The 24,745-nt window shown below is 70.6% G+C and overlaps 1 protein-coding gene across 1 annotated transcript; it reads right to left on the bottom strand.

Moving 5' to 3' along the window:
- Positions 1-11: 11 nt before the first annotated feature.
- On the bottom strand, positions 12-24,106 carry STK32C (serine/threonine kinase 32C). The gene is made up of 12 exons (XM_037495921.2): positions 23,839-24,106; positions 5,730-5,785; positions 4,188-4,339; positions 3,510-3,683; positions 3,010-3,047; positions 2,836-2,925; positions 2,575-2,678; positions 2,140-2,256; positions 1,721-1,846; positions 1,177-1,308; positions 1,034-1,101; positions 12-464 (listed from the first exon to the last, which is right to left on the bottom strand). The coding sequence occupies exons 1-12, from the start codon at positions 24,104-24,106 to the stop codon at positions 329-331; spliced, it is 1,461 nt and encodes a 486-aa protein (XP_037351818.1). The 3' UTR covers positions 12-328.
- Positions 24,107-24,745: the final 639 nt, after the last annotated feature.

Below are 24,745 nucleotides of genomic sequence, written 5' to 3'. Positions count from 1 at the left end.
GAGTGGCTGGAACAGTTTGCATCTCTATAAACATTCTCCCCGCCAAGACCCCCCGCGGGGGTGCAGGAGACCCGCAGTCCGGGCGCACCCTGCTCCGAAGGCAGTGGGGTGCAGGGAAGGGGCGAGGCTTGCACATGGGGGGGCTTCCCCCCACTCCACGCGCAGGCCCCCCGGGCCCCGCCCACACCGTGGGCAAGTCTGTCTGGAGCCCGCGGGCTTGGCGCCCAGGCGGTCGTGAAGGTGTGGCCAGGGCGCTGGGCCCCTGGCTGCCCCTCGCCGAGGCCTGGTCTCCAGAGCAACCTGAGTGAAGTCCCGGAGGGCAGGCGGCCTAGCTGCTCCCGCCAGAGTGGCAGGCAGTGCTGCAGGAGGGCCGGCCTGGGTGCGGGTCGGGGTCCGCCAAGGGCTCGCTGGCACCCCCGGCCTCGGGCAGGGGCTCGGGCGCGGGGTCCTGGGTCCTCTTCAGCCTGGCGGGGAAGCACACACGGGCCCTGCCACAGTCCTGCTGGGCCCAGGCCCTGGGCAGTGTCCCTCAAACCGTACCAAGTGCCCACATCTTGCCCAGGGCCCTAGGCCAGCTCCGCCCAATGAGGCCTCCTCCTGGCCCAGCTGGGCGGGAGTGGGGGTGGGAGGTGACCTCCGCCCACCTGCAGCCAGAAGCTGAAGGAGCAGGAGCCAAGCTCCCCGCTGGGCCCCGCGCCAGGCTGCCAACAGCCTGCCGCCGCCTTACCCGCACAGAGCTGAGTGTGCCCACGCCGCGCCTGCGGCGTCCTGCTCGCCGGCAGCACAGGGCAGCGCCGGGCAGCGCCGGCCTCCTGCCCCCAGCACCGCGCGCGCCGGCAGCTCCCGGGCCTGCCGGCCAGCTGTGCCCTCCGCCAGCTGTGCCCTCCGCCAGCTGTGCCCTCCGCCAGCTGTGCCCTCCGCCCCGCCGCCGGGGACGGCTCTGCCAGGGAAGACCGTCCTGGGGCCCGGGGCGCACCTGCCGCGCCCGCCCAAGGCGCCGCGCTGGGGACCCCGCCGGGGCCGCGCCACTCACCTCTCTCTGTTGAAGATGACGAAGTCCTGCTGGATGGCGTCCAGGCAGTCCTGCAGGTAGTCGTGCTCCTGCGCGACACGCCGTCAGCCGGGCCCGAACCCGCGCCCGCCCGCCCGCGCCCGCGCGCCCGCCCGCGCGCGCACCGACTGGGAGCCGTCCCTGCTGCTGTCCCGCGAGCGCGTCTTGGCCAGGCGCTTCTTCTTCTTGTGCAGCGGCCGCGACTCCAGGATCATCTCCTCCAGCTCGAACGTGGGGTCGCAGTGCAGGCGGCCTTTCTGCGGGGGGCAGCGCTCGGCCGGCTGCGCCCCCACCCCCGCCCGCGGCCCCGCCCCGCCAGGACCCCGCCCCGCAAGGAGCCCCCTCGTCCCCGCCCCCACCGCGCCCCCTCCCGCCGCGCCCCGCCTACCCTGCCAGCACCCCTCCCCCCGCCCCCCACCCGCCAGGACCCCGCCCCCTCGCCCCCCACCCCGCAAGGACCCCGCCCCCCCGCAAGGATCCCCCCTCGCCCGCCCCCCCCCGTCTCGCCCCGCCCCCGGACCCGCCCACCTGCACAGCACCCCGCCCCCTGCCACTCCCCACCCACCCCTCAAGACCCCCTCAAGGACCCCCCGCCGGGGCCCCGCCGCCCCCGCCCCCGCCGCCCCGCCCCGCCCCGCCCCGCCCCGCCCCGCCCCGCCCGCGGCTCACGTTGGGCACGAAGCCGGGCTCCACCTTCTTCTCGCTCAGCTGGTCCCACAGCACGTCGGCCATGGAGGGCACCGCCTGGATGTCCCGGAGGCTGGCGCAGCGGTGCGTGGGGTTCACGGACAGGAGCTGGAACGAGGCCGCGTCAGCCCGCGGGGACCAGGCCTGCCCCGCCGGGGGACACGCCCGCCCGCCGGCCGGTGAGGACAGGGGCGCCGGCTCCAGGCGGGCCGCCTGGGCAGGCCTGGTCTGTCCGTCCACACCCGGGACCCAGAGGCACCTGGGGCGGCAGGAGGGCCCTGCGGGGTCAGCGGCCGGGGCGGCTGCGGCCGGCCGAGCACCTGACTCCCGCGAAAGGCCGCAGGCCCCGAACCAGCCGCCCCTCCCAGTCCGGCCGGGCTCTCCACGGCGCTGCCCCTCACCTTCCGCAGCAGGGCCACCATGTCCTTGGACCAGGTGGGGGCGTACTGGACGCTGGCAGTGCTGAACAGCTGCACCAGGGTCTCCACGGCGTTGCTGGCGTGGATGTCATAGGGCCTCTGGGGCAGGACGCAGCACGTCACCCGGCCGCCCAGGCCCGAGGGGTGACTCCGGAGGGCCAGGAGGGCGCCTGCCTCAAGGCCGAGGCCCCCAGGGGCTGGGGGCCATTTGAGGCCGATGCAGCCCCAGCCTCCTCACAGCTGCCGGGCAGCCTCAGGGGCCCGTGTAAGGCTCTCGTGGGAAGCCATGGGGAGGCCCCGCCCCCGAGGGCTGTCCACCCTGTCCACACCCAGAGGCCAGCGTGCAGACCCCAGGGACACCCGGGGCCAGGGCTGCTCCCTCCCAGTGGGGCTGGCTCGGGTGGGGAGGGGGCGTACCCATCCACGCAGCAGCTCGTAGGCCATCACCCCCACCGACCACCAGTCCACCTCAAAGGAGTAGCCGGTCCCCCCGTTGACGAAAGACTGGAAGATCTCCGGAGCTTCCAGGGAAGGAGGGGCAGTGAGCACCCCCACTGCAGGCCTGTGGCCGGTCAGTCCTTCCCTGAGACCCCCGTCCAGACCCAGCCCCAGGCCGCGTGGGTGGGGGCAGCACCCTGAGCCCCACCGCACCCACCCGCCCCACCGGGGCACACTCACCCATGTAGGGCTTGGTCCCCGCCAGCGCGGTCGCGCGCTCCCCGTCCTTGATGATGGTGGCGATGTTGAAGTCCGTCAGGTGGGCGTGTCCTTTGGGGAGGGACAGCATGACGTCCCAGGACAGTGGCCCCTGGGCAGGGCTGCCCCCACACCCGCCCCGCGTCCGCCGCCCACCTTGCTCATCCAGGAGGATGTTGTCAGGCTTCACGTCTCTGGAGGGAGAGCAGAGCGGTTCCGAAACCCGCCGGCTCCCGACTCGGGGTCCCACGAGGACCCTGCCGCGGAGCCGGGCCGGCGGCCGCCCGTCCACGCGGGCTTCCAGAGCTGGCGCAGGTCGGCTGTCCGGGCAGCGCCTCCGCCAGCCCCGGCCGGCTCCGGAGGCCCCGCGGGACCGAGGAGCCGCCTTCGCCGGACCCAGGCGGTCTCTCCCCTCCCGCGGGGCCTCAACTCCCCCGGGCGCCCAGAGCGGGTCCCCAGGCAGGACACCTGTCGCCTCCGCCGGCCTTGGGGGTCGCGAGCGCGCCGCGGGTCCGCCCGGGCTCCTCGGCGTTAAGCTCCCGTCGAGGGGACTGGCTCCCGGGGCCGGGCAGGGCAGGGCCGGGCGCAGCCCGGAGGCCCCCGGGGCGGCCTCGAGCCGGGCCCAGACACGCCGGGCGCGGAGGGGCCGCGCACACCTGTGGATGATGTGCTGGCCGCGCAGGTAGTCCAGGGCCAGCGCCAGCTCGCAGATGTACAGCCGCACCGTGTCCTCGGAGAACTGCACGTTCTGCTGCAGGTGGTAGCGCAGGTCCCCGCCCAGCAGCAGGTCGACCACCATGAACATGTCCTCCTCGTCCTGGAAGGAGTACCTGTGGGCGCGGGCCCGGCGCGCTGGGACTCCTGGACGCCCGCCCAGGAGCCGCCCGCGCCCCCCCACGGGGGCGCCCCGGGGTGCTGCCCAGGCCCACTCCCACGCAGGGTCCCCGTGTTGGGCGGACCTGGGCGGCCCCGTGTCGGGAGGACGCGGCGCGCGCTGTGCTGGGGCTGTTCGGGAGGACCCGTTATGGGGAGCCCCCGTCTTGGGGAGACCCCTGGGTCTTACTCCGCAGAGAAGCCGGCGTCCAGCGGGGAGACCCACCTGAACCCAGTGCGGCGCGGGGAGCGCCCGGGCGGTGCTGGGAGGGTCGCGGGGCGGGGCGGGGCGGGGCCGGGTCGAGGGGGCGGGGTGGGACATGGGGGCGGGGCCATGGTCTGGGGGCGGGGCCGGGTCGAGGGCGGGGCGGGGCCGGGTGGGGGCGTGGTCTGGGGGCGGGGCCGGGGCGGGGCGGGGCGGGGCGGGGCGGGGCGGGGCCGGCGAGGGCGGCGTTGCTCACCAGAGGTTCACGAGGAAGACGTGCTCGATCTCCTGCAGGATCTCCAGCTCCCGGAACACGTTGCGCACCTCGTCGCGCTCGATGCACTGCTGCTTGCTCATGTACTTCATGGCGAACATCTTCTCCGTGTCCCGCTTCTGCACGATGCACACCTGCGGGGGGCGAGGGCTCGGCGGCGCTCGGGGTCCGGCGGAGCCGCCACCCCAGACCCTCTGGAGGGGCGGGCATGGCGGAGAGGCCCCGGGAGCCCGCCTGGAGGTGCTATTCGCGGGCCCGGGCCTTCGCACCCCCCCCGCAGCCCCCGCAGCCCCCCGCAGCCCCCGCAGCCCCCCGCAGCCCCCCACCTGCACCGCCGACCGCCCGGCCCCCGGCCGAGGAGGGAGAGGCGCAGACTAGGAGGCCTGTGGCCAAGGAAACTCACTCAGAGTCCAGGGGCCCAGTGCCCAGAGGGAGACCCGGCCAGTGACCGTAGCGGGGCCTCAGGTCAGGCCTCCCCACCGAGTCCTGCGGCCGCCCCGGCTGGGAGGGGCTTCCTGAGGGTCCCAAGCCTCCCTCTCCGGTAACAGAAGAGGGGTGGGGGCGGGAGGGGTGGAGGGTCTGGAACCCGAGGGGGCAGGAGGCCCCCAAGTGCCTCGCCGAGAGGCAGGTGGCCTGGAAGGAACCTCCGGGCATCCTAGCGGACACCAGCCCGGGCCGCACCCCCAGCACCTCCCGGCGCGCCGCCTCTCCCGGAGCGCAGCCCCCAACACGCGTCACTTACGGCAAGACCTTCCACAGCTTTTCCCCAAACCTGCGGGCAGGCAGGGAGCCGGGAGCAGCAGCCCCAGGAAGGGTGTTAGACAGGCATCTGGCGACCTCCCTCCCAGCGCCCATCTGTCCACACGGCCCCGAGCCCAGCCTGGGCACAGGACCCCACCTAGGAGGTGCCGGCTGCCTCACAGCGCGTCTGCGGTGAACAAGCTACCCCCCAGCAGGCCCCAGCCCTGACAGCTCCTGGGCTGAACTGGACAGCTACCCGTCCGCTGGACAGATGCACGGGCAGAGGCCACTGTCCAGTCAGTCTCACCAAGCAAGGCCCCTGTGCTAATGTGACCCTCAGAGGGCGCAGCCTCTGCGGTTGTGGTCGCCCGGTCCTGGTGTTGCCAGGCTGCCAGCCACTCCAGCAGGGGAGAGGAGAGCACGCCAGCAGGGACAGGGCCCCGAACGCCACGTCCGACCTGCCACGAGTGTCCTGGGGGGTCCAGCCACAGGTGCAGCCAGCCTCCCGCCAGCATGGCTCTGGACAGTGCCGGCCACACCCAGAGCAGCTTCCAGAACGCTCGCATCAGGCCCCAGCCAGCGGCTCCGACTAGGGGGCAGCTCTGCAAACCAGCCTCAGGACCCCATGGGCGGGCTCGGGCCTGGCACTGTGCCTTCTGGGCCCTCAGCTCCCTGCCGAGCTACTGGACCCGAGCTGGGCTGGACGACACGGCCCCTCAGGCCCACTCTCAGCCGCCGGCCAGTCCAGCCTCTCCAGCGCCTGTGGACAGCCGCTCCGCCTACCTTGCCAAAGCTGCCCTTCCCAATGGCCCGCAGGATCTGGAAGTGGTCAAAGTTCACTGCAAAAAAGCAGAGGGCGGTGGGTGAGGTGGAGGAAAGCTGGGCCCGCCAGGCACCCCCTCAGGCTGCCCCGACACCTCGCCACCTCCAGAGCCCCTCCCGGGAGGAGGGTGAGCAGAGGCCTCGCACCCTCTCCCTTCCTGCTGCGGGGGAGGAAAGGCCGCTGGTCCCGAGGGTTGGGGTGAGGAGGGGCCCACAGCGCCCGGGGGCTGCTGAGCTGGCTAGGATCCCATGAACACCCTAAATCAGCAGCCGGGGGGCTTGGGGGCACACAGAGGCTGGGGCTGAAGGGTCACGTCCCCTCGAGGGCAGCAGCCTCAGGCTCCCCGCTGTGGCCAGCACGCCTCTGGGCCCGGGTCAGCAGGGGCGCGGCCAAAACGACCACCGGTTTTAAAGACGCGCGCAAATGCTGGACTCCGGCTGCAGGGGAGGGGCGGGGGCGCAGCGCGCGGCAGGCACGGGGGGCGCGGGGGAAGCCGGGACCAGGCCCCTCCTGGCAGGACGGGGCAGTGCCGGGCGGCCTCCCAGCACCACCTTCCGTTCTGCCCCCGGGGACGGGAGGCCGGCGTGGCCACGGGGCCCGGGAACGCAGGGCAGGCGCGGGCTGGGGCAGACACTGGAGCAAGGCCCCGTCAGGGGGAGGCGGCCCAGGCAGGCCCCGTGAGGACCCCACTCAGGGGCAGCCGCCCAGACCCAGCCGCCGAGCCCAAGCCCCTTCCCGCCAAACTGAGACCCCGTCCGCTAGGCCTGGGGGTTCTCGGGGCCGAGGACCCCACTCCTGCCTGAAGTCCAGGCCCCCCACCGCAGGGCCCGGGTCCTGAACCCTCTGCCGGAGCCGGAGCCCACAGTGCCCCTCGCGCCCCCTGTGGGGGACAGACTGGGCAGCGGGAAGGCCCTGCACTGTCGCAGGGGCACAGGCCCTGACGCCCCGCACTCAGCCCCATGCAGGGCCTGCTCCCCGGAGCCCCGGCGTCCGCCTGCTGGAAGGGTGGCTGCGGGGGGCCTTCAGCACAGACCCGAGGGAGCCCAGGCTGGGTCCCAGAGGCGGGGGTGTGCCTGGGGCCGACGCTGCCCCCGCAAACAAGCCTGCCGGGGAGACAAGGGGCAGGGCCTGCTACTTCGACGAGGTCACAGACGCCCTTGGAGCTGACATTTGGGAGACAGTGGGGCCGGGCCCCCCTCCCGTCTGTGTAACGGAGCACCTGGCGTCCCTGCGGTCCTGAAGCTGAGCCTCCTGCGGCGCCGGGGTGCCAGGTGCTAGGGGTGCCTGGATGCTGGGGGTGCTGAATGCTGGGTGTTGCTGGGTGCTGGGGAACTGGGGTGCTGCACTCCTCCAGGGGGCTCTCACTAGGCCGCGCTGTGGTGGGTGCCCAGCGAGCAGTGGGAGTGGGTCTTAGGGAGCCCAGGGCCAAGGTGAGGGGTGCGTCCTGACCTCCTCGGCCACACCTCATGAGCCCGGCACCCTCACACCCTGCCCCAGCAGCCAGACAGCCGCGGCCCCCCCTCAGCTCCTCCAGTCTCCCCTCCCTGGCGCCAAGCTGCAGAGAGAGGCAGGGGCTGTCCGGAGGCACCCGGTGGCCTGTGGGCCTGGCCCGGTGCGAGAGACAGACGCTGCTGGGGTGGAGGGCCTGGGCACGCCCAGCCGGACATGGGCAGCCTCGCCCGCCAGGCCCTTGGGGAAGGCCGGGGCCACGGGCGCCGGGACAAAGGCGGGCTCCGCAAGGACCACCAGAGCTCGCGCCGGCTGGAGGTGGGGGCCAGGCTCCGCCCGCTGCAGCCACGACGCCCAGGGTCAGGCACGGCTGGGCTCAGCAGGGCCAGCGCCCGCCCTCTGGGTGTGGGTGGACCTCCGTGCCACAGAGGGCAGGTGGCCCTGGCGCCCACCCCCGCCGAGTCTCGTGGTCCCCCCGGGAAGCGAGCCAAGATGGGCCACGGGAGCGAAAATAGACCCGTGGCACCTGAGCCACACTCCGCGGAGATGGAGCCCTCGCCCTGCAGCTTCCCACGCTGACCGGGGTGTCTCCCGGCACCCGGCCGGCGCCTCCGGCTCGGAGAAGACACACAGCTGAGCGCCCAGCCCCGGCCTGCCAGCCCTGCTCCCGCGGGACCCCTGAAGCAGGGACTGTCCAGCAAGGTCTGTCCTGGACCAGGCGCCAGTGCTGACGCGGCCGTGGGCTCACGGGATGAGCCTCGGGCCACAGGCCACTCCCGGGCCCCGCCAGCTGCGTGCAGACACCATGGCAGGGCTGGCCACTGGACGTGACCTCAGATGCCACGAAGCCACCCGGTCCTCACCACTCTCAGGCCTCAGAGTGGCTGGTGAGGGCTGGACGTGGCTGTGTAGGGGAGGGTGCTGGGCCGGAGGGGGCGACCAACTGTCCTGCGGACCATGGGCGGGGGCAGCGCCGGGGCTGGCCTCCCAACAGCCAGGCCTTGCAGGCCCGAGTCACACTTCCCTCCCTGCATGTCCTTGACGCCAGGCAGGAGGTGAACGGGGTGGGGGGTACCCGCTCTGGCCTCTGCCTGACTCCTCCACCCGGCGGGGCCTGGAGCTGGTATGGCCACGCCTGGGCACCTGGATGCCGGCGGAGTGTGCCTGCAAGTCTGGAGGACCCAGTAGGCGCCCCACCTGTCCCCTGGTCCCCACCCCGTCGTGGCAGTGGCAGATGGGGGCCAGGCCCCTGTGGCCCCTGCAGAGGCCTGCCCCTGTGCCCTGTTCCCAGCCAGCCAGAGGGCAACAAGCTGCACCCTGGCCCAGACCCAGTGGGCACGGCCCCGGCCCAGACACAGCTGAGGCCTCGTGCTGGGCTTCCAGAGCAATCCTGGCTCAGGTGCCTGGAGTCCAGGGCCCGTGGGGAGGGGAGCGGAGGCTGCAGGGGCTGGCGCCGAGCCTGGCCTGTGCGTCCGGGTCAGCTGAGACATGTCTGCTCTGAGCTGACGCCTCAGAAAGTGCCTGAGCCGCCCAAATTAGTGGCAACTGCCAGATCGATGGCGCGTCTCCGGGCTGGGCCCACGGGGCCTCCAGACACGGGGTCTAGGCCCGGCAGCTGTCTCCCCCGCCCCAGAGATCCATGGGGCCTCGGCCCCACCGGCACCTATAGTGGGGCCGCCTCCAGGACCCCAGGGCTCCCGCCAGGCCCCGGCCCGCCTGGCACTCACAGACACAGCTGAGCACAGCCCGGCTCGGGGCGCAGAGCGCTGAGCCCCAAATGCTCTCTGCCACCGGGCGGGAGGCGCAGCGGACAGCCCCTGGACCCCCGCCGGGACACCTGCTCAGCCCGCGGGGGTGGTGGCAGCTGAGGCTTCATCTTGGGGCCCAGGCGGGGCACCAGCTCCAGACAGCAGCGAATCAGGGACGCGGCCCAGCTCCGGGGAGGACGCCCCGCCTAGGCCACGCCCCAGACACCAGATGCCCCACAGCGCAGTGCACCCCCCCAGCTCAGGCACCTCAATATGTGTGTGCCTGCACGTGTTTGTGGCGTGTGGTGTCTATGATGTGTGTGTGTGTGGCGTGTGTGTGGTGTGTGTGGTATGTGTGGTAAGTGTGTGTATGAGGTATGTGTTGTGTGTGTGAGGTGTGTGGTGTGGGATGTGGTGTATGTGGGGTGTGCGAGATGTGTATGTGTGGTGTGTGAGGTATGTGGTGTGTGTGAGGTGTGTGTGGGGTGTGTGGGTGGTGTGTGGCGTGTGAGGTGTGTGTGGTGTATGTGTATGGTATGTGTGAGGTATGTGTGTGAGGTGTGTGTTGTGTGTGTGAGGTGTGTGGGGTGTGGTGTATGTGGGGTGTGCGAGGTGTGTGTGTGTGGTGTGTGGTATGTGTGTTGTATGAGGTATGTGGTGTGTGTGGGGTGTGGTGTGTGTGAGGTATGTGGTGTGTGTGGGGTGTGGTGTGTGAGGTATGTGTGTGGTGTGTGTGTGTGTGGTATGTGTGAGGTGTGTGTGTGGAGAGTGTGTGTGTTCTGTGTGTGGAGAGTGTGTGTGTGGTGTGTGTGAGGGGTGAGGTGTGTGTGAGGGGTGTGGTGTGTGTGAGGGGTGTGGTGTGTGTGGGGTGTGTGGGGTGTGCAGGGTGTGTGAGGTGTGTGGGGTGTGGTGTGTGAGGTATGTGGTGTGTGTGAGGTATGTGGTGTGTGTGGGGTGTGGTGTGTGTGGTATATGTGAGGTGTGTGGTGTGTGTTGGGTGTGGTGTGTGTGGGGTGTGCGGGGTGTGTGAGGTGTGTGTGGGGTGTGGTATGTGAGGTATGTGGTGTGTGTGGTGTGTGTGGGGTGTGGTGTGTGAGGTGTGTGTGGGGTATGTCGGGGGTGTGTGGTGTGTGAGGTGTATGTGGTGTGTGTGTGTGTGGTATGTGTGAGGTGTGTGTGGGGTGTGTGTGTGTGTGTGTGTGCACGTCCAGAGCCGGGGCGTCTCTGGGATGGGCAGCATCTGGGCTGTGGAGGGGGCGCCCGGGAGTCTGACTGGCCAGGCCTCCTGGCGGCGGGAGAGGCGCCGGGCTGTGCAGGGCGGGGCTGGTCCTGGGAAGAGCGTCCAGGAGAGCCTGGGCCTCGTGGCCATTTAGTATCCCCGGGCACTGCCGGGCGGCCCCCAGCAGCGGGTAGACAGTGTCCCTGCCCCTTGCCTGCTCACAGGTGGGCGCTGCCAGCCCGGCAGCCACCTCCCCATCCACCTGGAGGCAGGGCAAACTGTCCTGGAGGCCAGAGTGGCCCCGGGCCCCCTCCGTCCATGCGGTCCACAACCCCTACCCACTGGCAACTACACGAGGCCCCAAGAGCAAGGTCCCTGCTGCCGCCAGCCCGCACGAGGACAGCAGAGGGGGGCATCTGGGGTCCCTAACGGCATCGCCCAGCAGCTCCGAGGCCCTGGCTCCGAGGCCGGGCAGACCCGTGGTGACTGTCGCTGTCTGGGGGCGCCCGGCGGAGGCTCGCCGCAGGGACGGAGGAGGGAGGATGGAGCAGGTGCAGAGACCGGGGCAGGCCCATCCTGTGCGCCCATGTCCGCTGGACGTTCCTCTGCAGGTGGGCCGGATGCTAAGTCTGGGGATGCTGAAATGCACAGGGACCCTAGGGACCCCAGAGGAGGAGGGTGTGGCTGAAAGGACCCCGGAGACCACCCGCACCGGCGGGCCCGGCTCCCCGGCGCCAGGAGCAGGCTCAGCCCACCGGGTCAAGGCCTCCCGCCCAAGCCGGCCTTCCCAGCGCGCACCTGCGAGCCCGGCCCCAGGGCGCGGCTGCTGGCCAGGCTGGTCTGCACGGGGTGGCCCTGGTGCCGTGGAGTCCGCGAGTCCGCCGTGCGGGGACGGGGACGGGAGGCTGATGCAGCCCCGCGCAGGGAAGCGCTTCCCCGGCAGCTGCAGCTCGTTTTGCATGTCGTCTTGGAGGGAAGCGGCTATCCAGGACCCGTCACCGGCGGCTGTGGGTTTTGCGGGACATGTGCTGACCACGTCCTGACCGGGCTGAGCCAGCTGCCCGCCGCGGTGCTGCCCACGGCCTGGGGCGCCCCCCTCCGCCTGTCTGCAGACCCGTATGGAGAGGGTCTGCTCCCCTCCCGGGAAGGCAGGTCAGGACGGAGTGGCCCGGGCCCAGTGCGGCACCGGAGAGAGCAGGGCCAGACACACCCTGGCCAGGGACCGAGAACCTCCAGGCAGACCGGGCTCCCTCCAGGCCGGGGCAGCCGGCCCCGGGCCCCGTGCTGCCAGCACCATGCCCGCGGGTCCCCCGTCCGCTGGGCCTCAGGGCACCACCTCCACCCCCATGGAGGCTGTGGGGTGCCGGCCCCGGGGGCAAGATGGCACCCCATGGAGAGCGAGACCAGTCACGTGAACTCGTCAACATGGGCCCCGGGTGACCCCGAGGGTGCCAGGCCATGTCCGCCCGGCCACACACCAGTCCGGCCAGGAGCGACAGCGGGAGCAGCAGAGACGCCAACCGCGTGCCCCCCCAGCTGTGCAGCAAGCGCAGGTGGGGGCTCTGGTGGGAAAGGAGGTTTCCAGGGGACCCCATCTGCCTGGGGATTCAGGTCCCAGCCCCTGGGGGCATGCACATCGCCCTAAGGGGGGAGGCCCGCGGGAGGGGAGTGAGCCGGCCTGTCTGGCCCGGCACCTCGAGCTTGCCCGCAGGGAGCACAGTGGGCGCAGCTGGGGTGGCAGAGACAGTCGGCGCTGCTGGGGGCCGGGACAGTGAGCCCGCGGGGCGAGAGGCTGGGCCCTTGGGCCGGGGGCGCCGAGTGGGCGCCGTGTGACCCTGCAAGGCGGCCAGCCCATGGCCCATGTCCAGGCACAGGCCCAGGCAGACCCTGGGCCCCCAGGCGGACGCCCCGCCACACTGACCAGTGTCCAAGCTGCACTTCCTCACTCGTGACCATCTCCCAGACACCCCTTCCCCCGGCCAGCCATGTGTCCCCATCCCGCCCAGCTCGCCCTCCTCCCCCCGCCCTTCCAGCTCACAGGCGGGTCAGCTTCCCGGACAGACCTATTTGGGGCCAAGCCAGCGACTCAGGGCAGGCAGGTTCTGCGCTCAGACGCTGCCTTCTGTCTCGTTTCCAGAAATAAGCGCCCGCAGGACTGAACTGGGCCAAGGCATCGTGCGGGAGCCCCAGTCTGTGGCCAGGAGGAAGCCCTGGCCAGGTGCCCGGGGCTACAGGGCCGGCTGGGCACTGGGGCCACACGAGGGCCCGGCCGCAGGGAGGGCAGTGTGCTGCTCCGCGGGCTCTTGCCAGGCCTCGGAGAGCGTGGGCTGCAGGTCAGTGAAACAGACCCCGGGGAGAGGGCCTCAGTGGCCAGCTGGAGGGGCCCTGGGGCCGACTCTCCTTGGTGGGTCCTCCCAGCGACTTCCTCAGGCTGAAGTTGGGGCACCTGCCCAAGCCTGTGCCCCGAGCCCTTTACCTGACGGGCTCAGGCCCCTTAGGGCCCCTGACATACTGGTCAATGAGGCCTGGGCCTGGCTGCCCCACAGCCCAGTGGGTCTCTTCTGTGAGCCGTGCAGTGCCCCGGGAGGGCCCCTGGGCCAGCGCACCCGGCAGCCCCAGGTCAGCGCAGCTGGAGGGCAGGTGCCAGGCAGGCAGAGCTTGCAGGCCTGGACGCCCCGCCACACTGACCAGTGTCCAAGCTGCACTTCCTCACTCGTGACCATCTCCCAGACACCCCTTCCCCTGGGACTCACTGCTGCAGAGGGCCTGGATCTGGGCCAGAGACTGCGGGGCCCGAGGGGAAGAGGGAGGCAGCAGGTGGCACCCTGGAGCAGATAGGGGGTGTGGGCGTCAGGAGTGGACCGCTGGGAGAAGGTGCTAGAAGCATGGGAGAGCCACCTGTTCCCTGCACCCTGATGGCTGCGGCCAGCCGAGGAGAGCAGGACGCAGAGAGCTTGGGGTGCCAGCACCGAGCAGGCAGCAGAAGCCCCAGCGCCACCAGTCTGGCGGCCATGGCTATGTGCAGGAGCCACCAGCTGCCACCCCTCCCGCCCCCACAGCCCAGATGGTCCCAATGCACCCACACACTCTGCGGGGAGCCCACAGTGTCCCGAGGTGGGCCTCCCGCCCAGCCCTGGCCCACAGTGCCGCCCTTGGGAGGACGGGGCGGACTCCCCTCTCGGGCAGCGGGGCCAAGGCCGAGGGCGGCCGTGGACGGGGCGCCGGGGTCTGACTGCAGAGTGGGCGGGGGAGTCTCCAGTCCTGGGCTTGCTGCCAAGCCCTGGCGGCTCCGCAGCCTCCCAGCCTCTCGGCAACTTGGGGATGGCGCCCGACTCGGAGCAGACAGACGTCCACCCAGGGGCCCGCACCCAGACGTGCTGTCCAGCGCCCGGGGCTGGGCTGCAGACCGCAAGGAGGACCCCTCTGGGCGGCAGAGGGGAGAATGCGCCTCTCCGCCCCCCCACACACCGGGGCCGCGCCCAGGCCGGCCGCATACAGCCTGGGCCGCCGTCCAGCAGGGCAGCGGACACGGCAGGGCTCGGTGAGCAGGGCGCACAGGCTGGCGTCCAGGGAGCAGACGCTGCCGCTGGTGACGGGCGAGGCCTTGGGGGTAACAGCCGCCCGCTTCGATGGGACGTGGCGGGGGCGCCCGACCTCCTCACAGCTCAGCCGGCACATTTCGGGGGCTGACAAGCTGCTTCTAAACTATACGGAGAAGCAAAGGATCTGGACGAGGGAAAGTGATTTTGAAAAGGAAGAACCAAGTTGGAGACAAGCACGTCTGCCCTCCAGGCCAATCTTCAAGCGACGCTATCAGAACAGAAGGGCCGGCGGCCGCGGAGCTGGCGCAGGGCCGGCCTGTGAGCAGAGGGCGCTGGCGGCGGCGGCAGGGACGTCCCTGATGCGAAAGGAGGGGCGGGGGGTAGCGGGGGGGGGGGGGGGGCGGGGAAGGGAAGGCGGGGAGGGCCGGGGCCTGGCGAGGACCCCACGTGGGCACACACACCGCGAGGGGCGCGGAAGCGAGGGCTGAGTCACCGCCGTGAACATTCCAGGCTCATGAGACAATCTCTGTCCCCGTGGGTCGGACGAGCATTTCCTAGAAAGACGCGAGGACAGGCCACGAGGGAAAAGTGGATGGGACTGAACTGCGTCGAAATGAAAGCCGCCCCCTGGCCGGCCGCAGGGGACCGGCCGCAGGGGACCGGCCGCAGGGGACCGGCCGCAGATGACTGGCCGCAGATGACTGGCCGCAGATGACTGGCCGCAGGGGACCGGCCGCAGGGACCGGCCGTCGTCGGGACTCGCGCAGCCGCGTTCCTACGCCCGTGGGTTTGTGTAAACCACACTCCGGTGAGGCTGGATGGAAGGGCTGACTGTATTTCTAAGTACTGGCAATTTTAAAATCTAAAATTAATACCATAAAAATGACGCCGCTCCCAGGAGCATCAGACATAAACCGCCGCATCGGGGCCGGCCTGCGAACCGGAGGCCCCGCACCCGCAGTCCCGCGCGGGGCCCCCGCACCGCCACCTGACCTCGGCCGCCTCGCCTCGCGCCCCCCGCCCCCGCCCAGCCCCGGCCCCACGCCTGCACCCCGGGCACCGGCACGTGGACTCGGGCGCACACACCGGTATCGCCTCTCCCAGGCCCGACGGCCACCTGTCCCCACATCTGTGAGAACGGCTTCCTCACACCCCTACGAAGCCAGCTGCCCCAGGCACCCCCAAGCCCCACAAGCTCGCGCCTATGGGCGTGCAGAGCCGGGGCATCCTCCCCGAGCTGCCCCGAGGGCCTGGCCAACCCAGCGGTCCTGCAGCCACCGCCCAGGGCGCCCGGCTGCGGCCCAGCTCAGGGCAGAGGCAAGGCCGCCGGAGGCGCGGCCGAGAGTGCCGAGCGGGACTCCCCGGCCATTCAATTACTGCAGGCGCCAGCGGCTCTCTGGGGCTTTGCTTTTTCCTTAATTAAAAGGAATCTGAAGTTTCTGAGTCCACTGGACACACCCACAGGACGCCTCCCCTGAGGCAGGGCCTGGCCGCCACTGGGCAGGTGCCTCCCAGGTGCTGGGGGCGGGGTCTGGCTGCTGGGACCCCCTCGAGGCCAGAGCTCCCCTGTGCCCCTTTGGACCCGCTGCAAGGGAGGAGCCAGCCTCGGCCTGGGGGCGCAGGACCTGGCGGGCGTCTCCCGATGACGCCAAGTGGCCCGGGCTCCTGGCCTCGGTGCAGAGTGGCGTGATGCGGTCCCAGGAGAGCAGCTGGGCGCTGCCGGACACTGTGCTCGCCGGCACGAGTGACGTCACACCTGGCTGCTGGGCGCCCGTGCCAGCCCCTCACCCTCCGGACATCAGCATGGCCGAGCCGCCTGGCCAGGGTGCGATCCGCGGCGGCCCCTACCGGCTCCCCCCTCCAGCTTCCTCAGGAGCCGCGAGGCTCAGCCTGTGAGGGCCGGTCCTGAGGAGGCCCCGGCAGGAGCCACTGCCCCACCAGGCCCAGCCCAGACCCGAGGCGGGTGCCTGCAGTCAGCCAACCCCCCGCCCCATCGCACCGGCCCCCCCGCGTCGTCTCTGTCCTCATCAGGACGGAAATGATCGCAGCTGGGAGGCCCAGGGCTCGGGCGCCGCTGCAGAGAGCTGGGCTGGCGCCCCGGGAGGGCAGGCTCTGGGAGCATGTGGGCACCACGGGCCTCAGAGCATGCGGAGGCAGAGGCAGAAGCCTGAGGTGTCTGAGAGGCACGCGTGGGGGTGTCAAGTCAGACTGGACAGAAAAGTGAATGTGGGAGGCAGGGCCCGGCTGGGATGCAGATTTGGGAGTAGCTGGCATATGGGTGGTATTTGAAGCAGAGCGATCGCCAGTGCGTGAGTGTAGCTGGGGAGGGAGGGAGGGAGGGAGGCCTCCGCTCAGGGCCCAGAGGGGCTGGCCAGGCTGGGTGGGGCTCCGCGGGGTCCTGGGAGCCATGAGAGGGGAGGGATGCGGGAGGGTCGAGGGGCAGGTTCTGCTGCGGGTGGAGAAGTCGGCCTGACAACGGAGCTGGGGTCTGCCTGGGCTCTTCGGGGCCATGGGGGCAACTCCTGCCTCCAGAGGAATTGGGGGGAAGGTCCAGAGACATCAAGGACACGGTTCTCTCGAGGGGCTGCTGGAAGTTGGGAGCCCTACCCACCCTGCCCTGCCCACGCTGGACCACCACGGACACCAGTCTGGCCCAGCTGCGTGCGCACCCCTGCCCGTGTCTCTGCACACATGTCACGTCCCGCATGGCCCACGCCAGGGACACAGTTACTGGGTTGCAAAGTCAGTGGCTCCCAGCCCAACCCACCACCAATAGCCTGTGGCCGGACCCGCCGTCCAGCGGGCCGGGCAGTCGGGGGTCTGAGCAACAGGCCTGGCGCTGTCGGAGGCAGGAGCAGGCTCTAGAGGCGGGCATCTCACTAAGTCTCCTGGGGCAGAGAGTGGGTGACAGGGGCCCCAAAGTGACACCTTCATATCCGCCAGGACCCATCCTGGCTGGCCACTGGGGCTCCAATGACTGTCACGGTTTTGTCTGTGTCGGACAAGATTAGGGGCGGGTCTTGTTTTGGTCTTGATCCATCTGGGTCTCCAAGCGGCCATGTCTGATGTGGGTGGGGCACAGGACCAAGCAGGGTCACAGGGAGCATGGCCGGCCACTGTGGGTTCAGTGGCTCTGGGGTCACACTGTGCTCTCCCCTGAGGTGTCCAAAGCACCGTACGCGTTCGTAGTGTTTTTGCCCGCAGCCACCAGGCCAGAGCACAGCGAGTGCCCCCACCCTGCTCGCTCACTGGGGTGGTCATGGGTTCAGCTCTGTTCTCTAACAGCCTCTCCTGGGGCCTTGGTTCCTGGAACCGTCCCCCTGGCAGGACCGGGTCTCCTTGCAGTGGCTGATCCCGGGTGGTCAGCCAACGTTTGTGGTGGGCCCAGTGGCTGAGCTCAGGGATGAGCTCCTCGTACCCAGAAAGAAGCCTCAGCAGTCCCATCTTGCAGAAAGCCAGGGGATGCGGGCGCTGAGTCAAGAGCCCCAGGCCACGGCCAGCGAGAGCCAGGAGCGCGGCGTGTGGGTACAGCCCAGCACGAGGCAGATGCCAGCGTCACCCTGACAGGCGCGTGGCTGGAAACAGGGCGGATGGGAAGACAAGTCGGCAGAGTTCCAGCTATTTTACGTAGACACCCCAGCCAGGGAGGGGACACAGAACCCTAAGTGCAGGGGCCCCCTCCCATGGCACAGGAGGGCAGTAGCCCGACGGCATGGCCTCCAGGCACCAGGTCCGGGCGGCCAGGGGGTGGACGGCGAGCGCGGCGCGGGGCTGGGGGCAGGGCTACTCTGCCGCGGGCAGCTCACGTCCCCTGCGCTCAGCCTCAACGTGAAAAACTCAGAAAAACCCCAACTGATGGGCATTCTACAAAAGCCTGAGCTGCGATCCTCAAAATAGCCAAAGTCACCCCAAACCAGGAATGTCTGGGAACTGGTCACGGCCCAGAGGAGCCTAAAGAGTGACAAGCACCACGTGGGCCCTCGTGCCCTGGGGGGCCCCGGGGCGGTGGAGGGGTCCCAAGCGAGAAGGAGGGGTGCTAAGCAGGAGCAAGGGGAAACCGTGGGGGCTGTGGACTCTGGTGCCTGGGGGCTCCCCCCGTTCCCACACCTGCCACGTGCCCCGAGGCTGCTGTCTGAGCTGCTCTGGAGGAGTCTAAGCCAACAGCCACAGCGGGACAGACCGGGCTCCCCAAGAGGCGCCCACCCAGCTCCTTAGGGCAGAAGAGGGAGGAGGATATTGCCCCGGAATCGGGCTCCCCTCTCTCCTGGGGCTCCCCCTCCTGGGTCCCCTGGCTCCCCAGCTCCGGGTCACCCCATAATCGCGGGCGATGGCTGCTGTGCAGCTGGCTGTGTCTCGGGTGCGTCCCGACGCTGGCCGCTGCCCGCAGCACGACGCTGGGCTCAGGGCCGGGCCTGGGCTCGAGGCCTCTGCGGCTTCACAGCTTCTCCGGCCCGGCTCCAGGCAGGCCACGAGGGGGTCTGTGAAGTGCGTGTTCTGTGCGGACCCCAGAGAGGGCTGGAAAGTGACGTGAAACTCAAAGTGCCTGTCACATCAGGGCCGGGGTTACATAAGACGCTGAATTTCTTAATAGTTTTTCTTGTCACTTTGCGTTACATAATACAAAGCTCTGAAGGAAACCGAGCTTGCACCGGCGACAGAGTCTGGGCTAGAAGGGCAGCCACGTCGTCCATCATCCAAACCAGGCCACGTCTGAGTGGAGGCCGCCATTCATAGCCACGGCAGGCCGGCCACACCCGGGGAGCGGTCACCACAGACGCGGGGCTGAGGCTGGCGCCCGCGTGCACCCCCACAGTGTCAGGGACCCTGACAGACCCCAGGGCAGCCTGGAGAAGGTGCCGCCCCCGGGGACAGCCTGGGACAGGGTGAGTGGCCGTCACCTGCTGGGGACAAAGGCAGGGCCTAGGCGCAGCGTCCACCTGAGCCTCTCCCCACTGCATCTACTCCTCTTCCCTGCTGTATCCAGTGCAGCTGGGTACAGTGGACACTGGACACTGTACCAACAGTGTCCCCACTGGTTCCAGGGGCACACAGCAATTGTCCCCTGATATCGGGGAGCCCCCGCCGCCCCTCAGCATGTCTGCTCTGGCTCCCGCTGCCCACAGCCGCCCTGGTGTCGGCACACACCCGGGACGGTGCCCAGGCCCTGCCCGCGTCTCTCCTCTGCCTTCCGCGTCCCCCTCTGCTCTCTCAGGCACAGGCACGTCCACCAACGCGCCTTCCACCGGGGAAGCTGAGGTTTCCGCGGCACCAGAGACCTGGCACCAGGAGCAAAGAGAGGAAAGGAATGGCGGCCACACGGACACCCCGAGGGCCCGCAAGCGGTCCCCCTGCGGGATGCGCCAAGGCCGGCTGGCCAGGGCCCAGGGAGGGCGCCAGGGTGGGCAGCAGCCAGCCCACCGGCAGAGGCCCCTGCGGCAGAGAGAGGAGCGGGGGTTGTGAGGAAGCCGAGAGACCTTCTAGAGCCCGTGTGAGTCCCTGCAAGAACAGGAATGCGCTCGGGTCCTATTTTTAATACATTGGGGGTGACTCTGACCCCACCTCCGCCTCCTTCGCTCCAGAACTGAAATTACGAGGCGTGAGTGGCAGCCGGGCGGCTGGCACAGTGGGGTCAGGGTGCAGGTCGGCTGAGGCGGGTGGGTGGGCAGCTCCAGGCCTCCCCTGCCCCTGGGCCCCACCTACCAGCGCCCAGGGGAGTGACAGCCCAGGCCAGCGGGGAGGACCGGGCACAGCAGTCCGGAGGCTTTTAACAGCAGCATTTGGTGGTGCCGGCCCGTCCCGCTGCCCGCAGTCCTGAGGGGGCCGGGGCCCAGGATGGCCTCTGGGAGGTGACGTGCCCCTCAGGCCCAGCCAGCAGATCCCCCTGCACAGCTTGGGCCGGCCGGCCGGAGAAGCAAGGACAACTGGGCTCTGGCCAGGGGACACGCCTGGACTTGTGGACATGGTGTGGGCCCACACCAGACCCGGCCCCGTGTGTCCACAAGATCCCAGGGCCCCCACCCCACCCAGCAACCATCCTCTCGGTTCTGCTTGGCGGCAAGGCGGGGTGGTGGCATTTTTCAAAGAAAACCGGCTTATTTTTAGCATTTTTAAGGCACAACCAGATGGATAGACACACAGAGCTGACATTTGTCACACAGAAAAGTGTGACAGCAGGTCCCGAGTCCAGCCTCGCCGGCCATGGAGAGAAAGGCCGCCCCAAGGCCCGCCCCGGGGTCCAGGAACGAGGGCCGCAGACCCAGGCCCACCCGGCCCCAGCCACGCCAGCCTCCGCTGGCTGGAGGGGCCCCGCGCCTGTGGCCGCCAGGTTCCGGTCACCGAGACCGCTCCCCTGGCCATCCGCCCAAGCCTGGCCGCACGGAAGGCCTCCCCCAGCCCTCCCGCGCCCCAAAGCCCAAGCCCACACCACGGGGCAGGAGCCAGGCCGCGGGCCTGCTAGACTCAAGGACCACGCGCCGCCATCTTGGTCCCGAGCAGCCGCACATTCAACTGCAGCTGCTCGCCAGACCCCGCAAGGCTCCTTTCGACTCACAGGAGCGGGGCCCTGGGCCACCTTGGGCCGGGGGCCACAGCAGGGGTGTGGCAGGAGCAGGGGCGCCGGCGGTGCGTGACCATGCGCCAAAGCACGGCACAGCGGGGCCTTGTCCACCGACGGGCGCCATGGGGCCTGGGCTGTTTCCACATGGCCTGGGGCGTCAGCTCGGTGACCGAGCACCTCCCCAGTTGGCCCCTGCTCACCCTCCCCTGCGTAGCCACACTGTGACCCCCTGTCTAAGAGCCGGGTCTGGCCCTTTGGCCATGCCCTGCCCTGAGCAGCCTGCCCAGGCCCCCACTGGTCAGGCCGCTGGCCCCCGGGGTCAGCCCTGCACCCCAGCGCCATCATGCACCCCGCCCTGCGGCTCTGGGGGGTCCCAGAACAGCAGCTCCGAGTCCAGGAGACCTGACAGGGTGAAAGGTTTAGCCTCCTGCAAGCGCCAGCGCGACTCCGGGGGCCCAGGACCCACTCCCAGCTCCAGGAGGCCGCACTGCAGGGAATGAGCGGGGGCGGGCTGGCGGGCACACGGGGTGAGCCCAGGGCTGGGGCAGGCCTGGCACCAGGACCGCAGACCCCACGCAGCAAACCGGCTCCGCCAGGCGATCACGGCCGGTCGGGGGAAAGCTTCAGAACTGGTATCCCCCACACGGGCCAGGAGCCCCTCGGGCAGAGCTGGGTCCTGAACACGAGAGCCCAGAGGGCGATCTCCGCAGCAACGCCAGGCCTGGGGTGACCAGGCGCCCCGAGGCATCGCCACCCCACACCCCGCCCGGCCGGTAGCCCCCAGAGCTCCAGGAGCAGCCTCCCCTGGCCGCCCGCCCGAGAGCGCGGTCTGGGGCCCCAGCCCAGCTGGTCGTCCTCCTCGAGGGCGCGGGGGGCCGGCTCCCGGGATGTCACCCCAGTACGAAGGCGCGCGGGCAGACGCCATCCCGAGCTGTGCGCGCGGGGAGCGGGCAGAGACGTCTGTCCACCCGAGCCAGGATGCAGAGCAGGGGCGCGGCCAGGGTCCGGCCAGCCCAGCGCAGCGGCCGGGGTTCAGCCCAGAGGGCGCTCCGGCCCCGAGGCCAGGACGCGCCACGGAAGCAGCAGCCGGCAGAGCCGCATGTGGAGCGGGATCCTATTTCTGCCTCAAGGAGAAACAAGTGTGCCCCGCGCGGCTGGAGTGTGACTACATTCCTAGAAGAGACTGTGAGACTCGGGGACGTGCCTGCAGAGCCTCCCTCCGGGCAGGCCACGGGTGTTGGGTTTGCTCTTTAGGACAATTTTAGGAAACTGAACCTCTCAAAAATTGATACATCTGCTTCTGTAATCAAAAAAATCCAACCCCCTTTTCAATTACGAAAGGGCGACTCCAGAGCGGGCCCGTCCCGCCCCCCTCCCCCGTGGCTCCGGGCATGGCCTGTGGGCGCCTCCCCCAGCCTCCCTGGGCTGTGCGGTCCAGCGCCCAGCGGGCCGGGGCACTCGGGGCCAGAGGCCCCAGGTGGCCAAGCAGCAGGTGCGGCAGCAGCACGTGGGGCTGCCAGGGGTGGGGGCGAAGGGTGGCTGACCCCAGCCCCGGCCCAGCAGTTATGCGGCCTCCAGGGCAAGTGGAATCCTAAAGCCCATGGCCCCCGAGGTCAGGGAGAGGCTGGGGGGTGGGGGGCCGGTGGAGGGGCGGGGGGAGCCCGGGGCTTCTGGGGGAGGACAGAGCGGGCAGCACAGTGCAAGCACAGGCCAGGTGGGCTCGGCCAGGCTCCACCATGGGCAGAGGGCACCCCGGGGCTGGGCACCACGCCGTGCCCTTCGGCTGCCGTTTACCTGGGACTCTGTCCGATTGGCCTCTTCTTTCCTTTTCTCCTTCCCTCTACACACCAAATCCGAGACATTAATTGGGTGTTTTCAGCTAAAAGATTCATCAGAAGGTCTCCCATCGCCATAGCAACCGTGCAGTCCCAGCCAGCGCCAGTCCCAGCACAGTCAGGGCTTCCAAGGCCGCTGGGTGAGGGGCTCAGGCCCACGCCTCGGAGCATGGGGCCGGGACCCCCAAGCCCCGCTCTGCTAAGTGGGCGGTGGGCTCCCGGCCCAGAGAGCCCCCCTGCCACGCGCAGCCTGCGAGGTAGCAATGTGGACGGGGAGGGCGAAGCGGACCCCAGACAGCCCACAGCAGGGCACGAGGATGGGCCGGCCACGGCCAGCCACGGGCTCCACCAGGGGACGGGGCTCCGCGGCTGGGGACACACGGGTGCTGGGCACACATGTCCTGCAGAGCCCAAGTCACCCCGGAACAGCAGGCCCTGCCCCGCAGGCCCTCAGGCCAGGCCAGGGCAGGGGCAGGGCGGGTCAGCCTGTGCGCCTCAAGATTTTGAGTCACTGCTGAGCTCGGAGGGGCACCCCAAGAGCTGTCCCTTCAGCGTCAGGGGCACCACCCGACTCCTTCTCCCTGTCCTGCCGGCCCGCCCTGGACAGCAGGCTCAGGCCCAACCAGTGCTTGGCTGCCACCAGGGCTGGACACGACGGCCTCTCTCAGACACGTCCTCTGTCTGCAGCCAAAGCTGGGCGCAGGGGCTTCCCGGCCCCCCACTGCTTTCCTTTGGTTACTTATGTCAAAACAAAAACATGTGTCTGTGCCCACCACAGCCCCTGAGTGCGAGCCGCCTGCACACATCCTGCCTGTCCGGCCGCGCGGCCAGCGCCTGCTGCCCACGCCTGCTGCCCAGCGCCCTGGACGGCGGCTGGCTCTTGGCCGCCGCGCCGACGCTGGCCCGAGGCCGTACTAGTGTCATTTCCTATAATGCTTAAATTATTTATCAGAAATAAATAGCTCGGGCTTTGCTGTGAGCTCCAGACTTTGGAGACCCGTCCTGCCTCTGCGGGCGCCGACAGCGAAAACTGCATCTTCCACCAACTATTTTAAGAAATGTCAAAAAACATCCAATGTGTCATCGCTGTGCCATTTGGATGATCTGCCTGACATCTGTGGGCGGCTGTGTTGCTGGTGGCCGGATCCAGGGCCCGGCGCCAAGGCCCCCCCACGGCCCGTCCTGGGGGAGTCCAAGGCCAGGGGGGCCAGCAGGCCCTGCACCCGCGGCCTGTCCCCTGCGCCCACCGGACTGGGCCACTCAAGGGACACCTGTCCCCTGGGCGCAGCCTCACCTGCAGGAGGGCTGAGCCCGGACAGCTCCCAGGCAGGTCTTCGCCCCCCGGAACCCCAGCACAAGTCCTTCACGTGCCCCCCCCCCCCCGCCCTGCTGGCCAGCGGCCTGCCCCGAGGGGCCAGGGTGGGGCACCTGTGGGGCACCGGCCTGCCTTCCCAAACCCAGACGGACATCACCGAGCGAAGCAGCCCCGCCCGCGGCCTCCGAGAGGGAGGCGCACCCCACGCCCTGCGCCCAGCCGGGGTCGGGTCGGGCCGGCGGGGCGCGCCCTCACCGCCCCCCCCCCGCCCGCCCCGCCCGCGGCACCCCGGAGGGAGCGCGCGGACCAGCGCCCCGCGCGTGGGCCCGCGGGCGTCGCCCGGGTTTCCTTGGAGACGGCGGGGAGCCCCCGCCCGGCCGCGCCCCCGCAGCGCGCGCCGCTCACCGTCCTCGCGGTCGTCAAACACCGGCCTGCGGGCCGCGGCCGCCGACATGGACATGCCCGAGCTCATGCGCTTCTTCCACTTGCTCCAGGCGAACAGGGGGCGCGGCTGCGCGCGGGCCTCGCCGGCGTCCCGGGCCCGGGCCAGGCCGGCGGCGGGCGGCGCGGGGGCCGGGGGCGCGTCGGGGCCGGCGGGGCGCGCGCGGCCGGGGGGCGGCGAGCCGGGGGGCGCGGCCGCGCTGCTGCCCCTGCGCTCCGCGCCGCTCCTCATGGCCGGGCCGGGGTGCGCGCCGCCGCCGGAGCCCGGGGCATGGCCCGCCGCGGCGAGCCCGGCAGGAGCTGCTGGCAGCGCGCGGGCGCCGGCCTGGCTCGCGGGCGCCGGGGACCGCGGCCGACCGCGCGCGGGGCGGGCCGGGGCGGAGCCGCCGGGCAGGGGCGGGCCGGGGCGGAGCCGCCGGGCGGGGGGGGGGGGGCCGGGGGGAGCGCGCCAGGCAGGGCCCGGCGGGGCCAGGCTTGGGCGCTTGGCGGGTCCAGGTGCGGCCATCGCGCCCGCCGCGCCGCCCGGGAGGCGGCCCGATGCGAGGGGGGCCTCGCCCGGCACAGAGGCGGGGGACAGCGGTCCCCCGGCCGCCCCAGCGCTTAGCGAGCCGGGCCTGGCCCTGCCGCCGCCTGGGGGACCCGACCCTCCCGCCGGGCGCCGCACCGGGCCGCGCGCAGGGGGCTGGACAGGCGCTCTGGCCACCCGCGCCGCACCCCTGCCGCCTTGCCGGCCACCTCGCCGGCTCCCAGCCCGGGCCAGGGCTGCCTCCCCCGCGCAGGCCTTGCCCTGTGCGGTGCGTTATCCAGGCCCCCGTCCTGCCCAAACCCTGGGGGCTCCGCACAGCCTTCGTGGCGCGACTGGAGGTGCCGG

This window comes from Talpa occidentalis, unplaced genomic scaffold (assembly GCF_014898055.3).
Source record: "Talpa occidentalis isolate TD23 unplaced genomic scaffold, MPIMG_talOcc4v2.1 talOcc4.8, whole genome shotgun sequence".
Taxonomy (NCBI): domain Eukaryota; kingdom Metazoa; phylum Chordata; class Mammalia; order Eulipotyphla; family Talpidae; genus Talpa; species Talpa occidentalis.
This window is presented reverse-complemented; position numbering and strand designations above follow the sequence as displayed.